Genomic DNA, 10,950 nt, shown 5'->3' with positions numbered 1-10,950 from the left:
TCTTTTCCTTTTTTATCTTTATTAATTTACAAAAAATATACCATTTACCCTTCATTAATTAAAATCCTAATATCTTAATTTATCCTTTGTCTTTTTACACTTATCATCTAATTTAACAATTAATTTTACCAAACACTTTAATTTCAATTAGTTAACTTATTAACTACTAGTTTTTCAGCTTTCAACTAGTTTTTCAAATAGACATGCCAAACAGAGCCCTAGTGTGTACAGATCAAGTAAAAAGAATTTAGGTTGTCTTTGTAGTAAGATTTATGGGAGCAAAGACCAAAAAGAAAAACAGAGAAATAGACAAGCAGTTGTGATTCAGGGGCAAAACTCTTGCTAGTTGCAACCTAGTACTTGCATTATTCAAGTTCCATTAACTACAATTTCATCAACAGTACTGTTAGAGTATTTGCAAGATACATCAAGTCAATAGTGGACATACATCATATCATACAGCTGAAGGAAGTAAACATTCATATGACTAGGCTACATAACATGATGAAAATTTCCAGATTTTCCAACTCTCACCCAGTCACTCACTTTGCCTTTGTCCATGGTTTCTGTCACCAAGAAAACAATGATGGCTCGCATATATCAAAGCTACAACAGAGAAGCTATGCCTGAAAACAATGGCGTATATGTGGTGGATACTTTTTCTTACTTTCTTAGTGTTGAACTCCCGGAGAGAACACTTACCGTTTAGCAAGAAACCAGTTGATTAGAAGGTTAAAAAGGCTTCAGGCCAGTTGTTGTTGACAGTTTCTCGCAACCTAATGCAAATAGGAAAAGTGCATTCAATCAGTTTTCTCCAACTGCATATCACCAGAAAGCGTCATGTTGGCATTTACTTACATGAACACGTCTGAAGCCTAAATTCCATATAAGAGCTAGTTTCTTGTGATTCATTCCCACGAGAAAACAAGCAATGCTAATTTTCATCTAGCTTCTTCAGTTTCTTCTTCAAAGCTTTGTCAAACTCGTCATCTGACAGAGACAGCAACTGGTTCAATAACAGCCTCACGCCATTATCTACCATAATGGCATACCTAGGCTTGATCCTTTCTTCCAAACTATAACCAAAATACTGAGGAAACTTGATCAATTCCGACTTTGGATAACCCATGGTCAAAAAGAAATCCCATTTCAAGACCAATGTAGCCAAGCTAAAAGTATACAAGGCGGCATACTTTGACACCATACTCGCAACCTCTGCCACGCTGTACCCCTTGTCCACGAAGAATTCTGTTGTGGGCTTTATATGAGTGTTGATGCTTAGACCAAAAGTTTGAGGGCATCGATATAGGATAGTTGCAACATCAACCCCCAAGGAACGGAAGTACTCTGCTGCAGGCCTTAGTTTGTCCTCCACGCTATAACTAATAATGTTTGGGCAGCGAGTTAGAACCTTGCTCACACTCTCAGCCGATAGACCCATTTCGTACAAAAAGTCAACAGTCACTTTCAATCTTGGCTTGCTGTAAGTAAGAAGTGAAGGGGATCGGTATATAACTTTTGCCCATTGCCTTTTGTCTACTCCCAAGTTCTCTAAAAATGTCATGGTGGGAATCAAATTTTCTGAGAGGCTGATTCCACAAAGTTGAGGTCTCTTGGTGAGAATGGTGGCAACCTGTGATTTTGGTATTCCGAGTTCAAGAAGAAATTCAACCACTGGCTTAATTTTTCCCTCCAAACTGTAGAAAGCAAATGCTGGAAATTTACGCGTAATTTTTCTAATCAATTCGAGATCCATTCCAAGCTCCGCGAGGTATGGAACATATGAAGGGAGCTTCCTTTTTGGACCAGGATCAGTCACACGAGCCAAGGCCTTAAGCTTCTTGGAATCGAGGATAGTACTAGGGGGAGAAGATGGTGTAGTTGGAAGAGGAGGCTTATGAATATCTTCTTCTTCTTTCTCTTCAACTTTAACGGGAAGGTTGGGGTAGCTTTCTACAACATCTACCAGAATGTCTCCATATTCCTCGTGAAGGGTTTCAAGGTACGGGATAAGGGCATCCCTGATCTCAAGTGTCGTAAGTTCCCTGCCTGCAGTGTCATAAATTGACAACAGAACAAAAATAGATGACGTTAGTGTAGTAAGTGGAATAAAGATAGAGCAGTAACAGATTCAGAGAGGCAAAGGGAAGACAAATTGGCAAAATAGACGAACGAAAAAAAAACACCAATCTCCTTGAGGCTTGAACCATACCAACAAGATAATGAGACTTATGAATGGAGTGAAGCCGTGAGACAAGGTGATCAATGAAGGCTTCTGATTTTTTTATAATTCTTGCCGAACCTGCATTGCTTAAGCCTTGTTTCTTCAGAAATAAGGTCAACACCGCCTTGGCTTCTTCTTTCTCTGCTGCTACCAGGTTTGGGGGCACCGTCCTGAAGCTAAAAGAGCCTTCTAGCTCAGATTCAGCTGTTAATTATCAAAGCAAAACTTAGAGCACTCGTAGAATATACTTTTTTTTCTTTGTCATGCTGCAATAAGTCTATGAAATGGTTATGTAGAAAGTTGGAAGCATCAGTAACCTACCAAACTTTGCTGGGCAAGAGAAAACATTTCGAGGAAACAACACCCTATTTCTGTAAAGAAATAAAATATAAAACAGAATTACATGTACATCACCAACCATGGAGTTTATTCATATACTGTACATACTGAATGGCAAATGATTTTTACCTTACTTGAGGAGGTTGATAAGGAATTCAAAAAGATCATAACAGAAAATATGGACTTTTGACGGTAATAGCCATTTTTCACTTGGCATGGACAAAAATAGGCAGATTTTAAAAGTCGGACAAAAATGGGCAACAAGCAAGCGGAATGTGCAGTACAGAGTCCAGCGCGACAATGGTGACTAGTGGCTGGAGCCTGGAGGTGCTGCTACAGAGTGAAGAATATTAGGGATGCCTAATGTGTTTCTTCTGATATTGGGTAAGAAGAGAAAACCCATATTTTATAAGAAACTGATTTGGAGTTTCCCATTGTATAATATAAGAAATACATTTTGAAAATGCGTTTCATGTAGAAAAAAGATGGCGTATTTCTGGAGAATTAAGAATAACACCAAACACATTATTTAATTTCCCATGTAAAAAGCCAGAAACACATTTGGAGAATGCCTTACTGACAAAGTTTGACAGAATAGCATTTCCCAAACAAGATTCACCCATTTTTGTCCAACATTTGAAATCTGCCTATTTTTGTCCATGCAAAGTGAAATTTACCTATTACAGTCAAACACCCCAGGTAATATAGGCCAAATTAAACTTCAAACACTCAGAACAATAATGTCAAGAATTAAGCTAATGGTGATTCATTTCACAAACTTCATTAATAATGCTTCCACCTATAAATATGTCAGTTTTTCTTGAATCTAACAAAAAAGTATTGAAAGGGGCATCCACGAAAGTATAAAAGGGTCAATTTTTCTTGAATCTGTTACTGCTCTATCTTTGTTGAAAATACTGCGCATAAATATAAGAAGAGATAGCAAAAAATTTGGAGTAAGAAATTTGAAGTGACGGAGGATACCTAATGAGTGAAGGTGTCTTTGGAAGAAACGCAAGGCCCAGCCACAGCCTGGGGGGGCATCGGACATGGATACAGGACATCATCGACTCTGTTACTCTTCTGTGAACATGGAAGGGAAGATATTTGCGGGTTAAAGTTTCACAATAAAACTTGCAGCCCTCCATTACTAATAATATATGCTGCAACATTGAAGTAAAACAAGGTAGAACAAGGGCTGGGCACCCACAAAACCATCAATACGCCAAAACATAAAAAAGCAGAGAATAATTTGAACAACTTACGGATAATTAATGGGTAGAGATGTTGTTTCAAGAAACGCAAGCCCGGGGCATCGGACGTGCTGCATAGAGGATATCATTGCTGTAGAGCTGGGTTGTATCTCAGTCTGTGAACATGGAAGATATTTGCAGTTTGAAGAAAGGGGAAAAATCTGATTGAGAGCGGAGGAGTGTTTTGGACCACATATATGCTTTGTCCCCTTGCGCTCAACTATTAGCAGCGGGAACGCCAGTGATGAAGAAAGTGGGAAATTATCCTACAGATCCCTCAGGTTTGGAAATCTATCGCTTTTCCCCTTCAGTTGATTTCCTTTTTTTTTTTTTTTTTGGGAAGAGGGCGGAGGTACCCAAAACTCACTGTAAGGCTATTCTTTTTTCTTTCTTTTTTTAGTATTAGTGCCTCTGCTACAATGCAGTATCTATTCATAACTACTTTCTCAACCTACTGAAGTACAAAGAGTCAATAGCGCCTTCACTAAAGCTTAAATCCACAACCTCCTATATAGAAAAGCAACTTTGTGCCACTAGACCACAAGGTCCTTGGCCACTGAAGGCTATTCTAATGGAAAGCCTTCATAGCCTTATCCTTATCAAGGAAGTCTCTAATGTTCTCCAGGGGCTCAAGGTATTTGATCTAATCGCAATGCTTCCTCGGTACAATCTTAGCAAGCCAGTCAACCACGTCGTTGAATTCCCGGTGCGTGTGGTTAAACTTGACCTCCTAGTTCTTGGAAAGTCATTCCTTACACAACTCCACGATTCTCGCACAGGGACCTAAAGGTTTGGGGCCTTTGATGATCCAGTCAACCACCTACTTTGAATCGCTCAAGATGAGTAATTTCTTTCTCTCATGGTTCCAGGCCCATTTGAATCCAAAATACACCACCCAAAGTTCACCTTCTGTTGCATGGGTAGCATTGGTTGTGTAGCTAAATCCTCCGACCCAGTCTCCATTGCAGTTGCGTATGACTCCTCCACACCCCGTAGCCAACTAAGGTGATATGAAGGATGCGTCAGCATAGACCATGGTCCAACCCTCCTGAGGCTGTGTCGACGTTTTGGTCTTGCTTTGACTAGCACCTGTCGAGATTCTCCTGGCAAAGGCTTTTTCCATCTCCTTGTGTTTCTCATACAACCAATGTATCTTCATGTTCAAGTCCCGGGCTTCATTATTGAAAGCTTTGTCGCATCTCCATCTCTAGATCCACCATGTAGTGAGAGCAAAGAGTTCTCCCCATTTTCCACCTCTATTACTGTCCATTTTTCCTGTCACATTATGAGTTAGCCCGCAATCAAAATCCATACTAAAAACTTATCTTTAGCCCCATAGGGTAAAAGTACTTCCCAGATCTCATAGCCTTTAACACATCTCCTGATACAATGGTCAGCATCCTCTTCATGACCATTGCAGTTAGGGCATCTAGCATCAGTTGTGAACCATCTTCGTGTTCTCTCTGCGTTTGTCATGAGTCACCTTTGCTTAAGAAGCCATATGAAAGCGCTGATCTTTTTTTGAACCTTCAATTTCCATGTCTTTCCACCTCTCCTAAGGGTTGTGTGTGGGAGCTCCAACCAGTGGAAGCTTCATCACAGCCAACCAATAAAACAAATGCATTAAAACTGAACAGAGAGCAAAGAAGAGTTATACCAAAATTTCAGAATTGCTGAAATGGTCAAATTGGGCTCAATTCATCTAATGGCAACAACATTTCAATAATAGAAAGTTGCCAAGCCACTTAGAGGCTAAACACTAGGGGTGTGCAAACTTCGGATAATTTTCGGTTAACCGACCGAACCGACAAAGTTCGGTTAACCGTTTTCGAACCGAACTTTTTCGGTTCAGTTAATGGTTAAAAGAATTTTAAAACTTCGGTTAACGGTTAATTCGGTTCGAAAGGTCGGTTAACCGAATTAACCGAACGGTTAACCAAAGTTTTTAATATATATATAAATAATAATATAAATATAAATACTAATTTGAAGTTATGGATGTTTGGAGTTTCTAATTAATGTTTTTGTATATTTTGTTATGAATTTATTATGATATGTATTTTATTTTAATTAGATTTATTATTTTAGGTGTTATTTTTTGAATTTTAAATTTTAGCTTTAAAAAGTTCGGTTAATCGGTTAACCGACCGATTAACCGAAAAAAATTTCGGTTCGGTGAATTCGGTAGAGCAAACTTCGGTTCGGTTAACGGTTAAAGGAAAAAAAACTTCGGTTAATTCGGTTCGGTTAAAACGGTTCGGTTAACCGAACGGTTAACCGATTGAACACCCCTACTAAACACCACTTGCATTGCAAAAGTCAACAGCATAACAAATATCATACAGATTAAAGAAATGAACACATTGTAAAAAAAATATTAAACACATTACAGTGATTGCTGGCAACATTAATAGTATAGTAGATGAAGCTCCAGTGGGCAATTCTGTAAAAGTGCAAAACAGAATAAGAAATTCAGCTTAAGTAAAATAGGAAATAAAGAATAAAGAAAGTAACTAAGGCAAACAAGTAACTAAAGTCTTACCTTTCTCTAATCTTTCAACATCCTCCAGGTTCTCCTCAACTTGGATAGGCTAATTAGGTGCTCTCAACCAATCTTCTGTACACAGTAGGGCTTCCACTATTTTAGGAGTCAAGGAACTCCTAAATGGATCAAGTACTCTTCCACTTGTACTAAATGCACTCTCAAATGCAACTGTGGAGATAGGAACTGCAAACACATCTCTAGCCATTTTGGAGAGAATAGGAAATCTCTCACTATGGCTCTTCCACCACTTTAACACATCAAAAGCAACAGATTCATCATCCTCCACAAGACTTTCACTCAAGTACACTTGCAGCTCAGTTTGCTTACTGCATCCACCACTTTCTAATCTCTTTTTTTTTTTTAAGTTGACTCTTCAAAAATGATTGAGGCCTACCAATTGTACAAGTAGTAGCCTCAGACTGGACTGCTTGAGTAGAGGATGCAATGTGGGTAGAACTAACAGAGTATGTAGCTGCATAGTCATCATACAAAGCAGTCATTGCAGATTGGACCTTGGCAAAACAAGCTTTGCCTTTAACTTCTCCATACAACTGGGCAAACTGATGAGGAATGTACTCCTCCTTATCTCTGTGGTCCAGAATATTGACAAAAAAAATGACAAAGTTCATTTTTTCTGGATCCCCCCAATATTTGTCAAACTTGTTCCTCATTTGTGTCCGCATTGCCTAAAACAGAAAAATAATAATAATAATAAAACAAGTTACAAGTTTACAACTTACAAAGAAATCAAGCACACAAACTAAAACAAATTTAAAGATAATACCTATTCAGTCTCAGGATCAGATTTCACCATAGCTTCAAGCATGCAACTGAGATCGGATATCTCAAAGAAGAATGTGTTGGATGTGACATAAAGTGAACCAGAGATTCTCACTGTCATATCATAAAATGCTTTCAAAAGTTTCATTAAGCTTTCCACAGAACACCAATCCAAAAAGGAAGAAACAGTCCCCAAGTCAGCAGAATAAGAGGAGTCATTTCTCTCATATGCATCAAACACTACTTGATATTGAACTGCAGTGTTGAGCATAATGTAGGTGTTGTTCCACCTTGTAGGGACATCAAGATGTAAAGATAATTTAGCTTCCACACCAACTAGTTCAGCAAGCTCTCTGAACTTTTTCAGCCTAGCAGGTGAGTTCCTAACCCATCTCACTGCATCCCTCACCCTCTTTACTGACTCATCTGCAAACTTTAACCCATCTTGGACCACTAAATTCAGGATATGGGATATGCACCTCATGTGCATGTACTAAACCTTAACAGAAGAAGAACCCCAAGATAACAGTTTACTCTTAAAAAACTCCGAAGTTGTATCATTAGAAGAAGCATTGTCCACTGTTACAGTGAACACATTCTTAATTCCCCACTCTAATAAACAATTCTCTAGGGCTTTTACAATGTACTCCCCCTTATGAGCAGAAACTGGGACAAAGGATATAATTTTTTTTATGAAGCTTCCACTGGTCATCTATAAAATGTGCAGTAATGCACATATAATTGATTCTCTGGACAGAAGTCCATGTATCAGTGGTTAAACTAACGCTTTGAGTGTCCACCCTAAACAACTTCTTAAGGTTTAGCCTCTCATCAAGGAAAATTTGGTAGATGTCCCTAGAAATGGTCCACCTAAACGGAATAAGAAACCTAGGACAAGCAACTAGAATAAACCTCTTGAACCCCTAGCCCTCTACAAACCTAAAAGGGAGTTCTCTATGATTATCATCTCACAAAGGGCCATCCTAATGGCATCTTGATTAAATACCCATGTCTCCAAAACACTCTCAGGAGCCTCTGTTCCAGTCCCAGAAGTGGACAAAGTGTTGAATGTGAGTAGAGACTACCTTGTATCCTTTGAATGAGGATTTTTAAGACAACTCACCATATGATTTCTTAATGATGATGTGCCATGTTTTTAGTTTCACAGGCAAACTGTTTTGCACAGTAAAGGCATTTGCCTTTAATCAATTTCTTCTCAGAATCTAAGATCTTTTCAAAGTGATCCCAGACTTTGGATCTAGACTCTATTTCCTTCCTCTTCTTATCAGCAGGAACATTAGGAGTGGTCATAAGCTGTTGAGCATTTGTCTCAATGCCTGGGGTTTGTACTCCTTGTTCATCCACTGTTGAAGATGGAAGAGGCCCAGTTCCACTTATATTTTGATTGCTCTCCATCTATAAGGATGAGCAACTAGGATCAGCATAAGGGCCTAACAGTAAAAGGCTTCCACTGTTCCACACAAGCACACATAAGGACATACATTGATACACATTCCATAATCAGGATTCATGATTCATGAACTCATCATTTTATGGAAATGCCCACAAATTAGGGCTTAACACTTCCACAGTCAACCATCAACAATTCAACATCCAACAACTAACATAACCATACTCAGTAAGTCAGTAGTCAGTATTGACATACATATAACACATTAACACATTCATTCCATAATTAGGAGTCATGAATCATGATTCATGATGAACTCATCATTTATGGAAAAAACACACAATCAGGGCTTAACAACTAACATAATCATGATTCAACAGGGACATCAGAAATACATATAACACATTCATTCCAATTTCCAACAGTCAACCATCAGCATTCAACATGGACATCATAAATTACAATTTCAAACAGTCAACCATACAATGATACAAGTTACAAACATATGATTTATCAGTACTCAATAGGTTTCCACCACCATACATTTAGAAATTAAAAATTTAAGGGTCCTTTAACCATAAACTTACAAACACATATCAGAATTAGCACAAATTCATCATGCATATGAAAAGCCCCAAAAATTAGGACTTACTTACAAATTAGGGTTCATGCAACATCATAGAACTGGAACAGAACAAACAAACATTCAAGTACGCAATGGGAAAATAAGAAAAAGAATTCGAATATACATTTTACTTGTTTTCTCAAAGATTCCCTCTGAGATCTAGGGCTTCAAGGCGTCAAACTTCCACTGGCGTCTGGCGACTAGCGTCTTGCCGTCTTTGGCTCTTTGCGACTTGCGAGGCTTCCACAAGATTCCCGTCGAAGACTCAAAGGGGAGTTCGGGATGGACGGGTTTTGCACAAAGACGATGATAGAATCGAGAAGTCACTCGTCTCACTGTCTCAGTCTCTCTACTCTCTCAGACTTTAGAGAATCAGAGATTCATAGGAGAACAGGATAGTGTGAGAGATCAGATGAGAAAGAGACTGGAGAGATGCAGAGAATGAGAGAAGTTCTCAGGAGAACGGAAGGAGAAATCGAGAAGAAAATCTGATGAGTGAGGAGTGGAGAGAATGAAAATGGCAAACCCTAGGTCTAAGCAACCTTTTATACTAGACCTAAACTTCGGATATCGGACGGGTTCGGATGGGATAAATCCTAACCCTAACCGTCCGTATTTTATAGCCCAAGATTTTCGGACGGCTTTAGACCATATCCGATCCGAAGCTCTCGGATATCCTCACCGTGATGCGAATCGAAGTTCGGGTCGGGCAGGTAGTTCGAGTAGGACGGGTTCTGCACAGTCTTACTATTATCTTCATGGGAAACAAGACAAAAGCAGCACCGCCAACCAAGAACACGGCCACAAACACGCTTCAAGGAACATCCCCTTCCGGGGTGCCTCCTTTTCCAACACTCATGCCATGGATCATCTTCCATGATGCTCAAGAGGAAATTGTTCAAACATTATATTCCTTGCATGTGGACGTCTGAGTCGTTATTGTTGTTAATAATATCACTAACAAGTGTTTTGTCATTTTTGGACCCTCGCACAATTGTGTGCATATCAACCGCACCAGCTTGGTTTGGCCTAGTCTGAGCATACGAAGTGTTTTCTTTCTTTGTTGATTAAGCTTGGCTCTGAGAGTTTGAATTTGGAGAGCAGCGGCTTAGTGATATCAACCTCAACGCACATTCTTGCAAATTTACCTCGAGATACAATGCTCGTTGCCGTATTTTGGTTCTCCAATTTTCTCACCTATATATTCTCATAAGGAAATCAACGCCATAGTACTTGACGAGAAGATCAGGGAATCGCACCCACACTAACACCCTCTCAGTTTTATCAGTTTTGGGGTCAAAGTTTGGCCTCCAGTCTTGAATTGCATTATTAAATAGTGATCCATCACCCTCCGATCCATATTTTGCAAATCCATAATCATCTATGGACCAAAACTGAAAATTGTGAATCTTGAATGCAAGATAAAACCTAACTGATTTTTACTCATTTTTTTTTTTTGAATGAATTAGCCACATGTATTTAGCACTGTATTAGGAACAGAATAAATAATAAAACAGTGAATGAAAAGTAAAATGAACCAGGATATGTTCACGCAGTTCGAAAAATCACTCCTACGTCTGCGGGGCCACACATAGGTGAACCCAACTCAACTAGATGATCAAAGATGATACAGTTCAACAGATTTCCATACAACTTATATGGCCTAATCTACTACAGTAACCACTCATCATCATCTTCTGAGTTGATTTTTCTCCACCTATATTGGATGTATCTAAACAATCTTCCTGAAACAAGACTAGATTACCACATGAC

The 10,950-nt window shown here is 38.9% G+C and overlaps 1 protein-coding gene across 2 annotated transcripts; it reads right to left on the bottom strand.

The window, feature by feature from the left end:
• Positions 1 to 320: 320 nt before the first annotated feature.
• On the bottom strand, positions 321 to 4,000 carry LOC109149989 (transcription termination factor MTERF5, chloroplastic-like). 2 transcript variants are annotated; one of them, XR_002049065.1, is made up of 6 exons: positions 3,829 to 4,000; positions 3,548 to 3,643; positions 2,546 to 2,595; positions 2,213 to 2,428; positions 859 to 2,049; positions 321 to 776 (listed from the first exon to the last, which is right to left on the bottom strand). XR_002049065.1 is itself a non-coding variant. In XM_019297978.1 (5 exons), the coding sequence occupies exons 1-5, from the start codon at positions 3,903 to 3,905 to the stop codon at positions 935 to 937; spliced, it is 1,554 nt and encodes a 517-aa protein (XP_019153523.1). In that variant the 5' UTR covers positions 3,906 to 4,000; the 3' UTR covers positions 321 to 934. The 2 variants fall into 2 exon arrangements, 1 of the variants encoding a protein (XP_019153523.1); XM_019297978.1 differs by having other exon boundaries at positions 321 to 2,049.
• Positions 4,001 to 10,950: the final 6,950 nt, after the last annotated feature.

The sequence above is a fragment of the Ipomoea nil genome, unplaced genomic scaffold, assembly GCF_001879475.1.
Source record: "Ipomoea nil cultivar Tokyo-kokei standard unplaced genomic scaffold, Asagao_1.1 scaffold2165, whole genome shotgun sequence".
Lineage (NCBI taxonomy): Eukaryota > Viridiplantae > Streptophyta > Magnoliopsida > Solanales > Convolvulaceae > Ipomoea > Ipomoea nil.
This window is presented reverse-complemented; position numbering and strand designations above follow the sequence as displayed.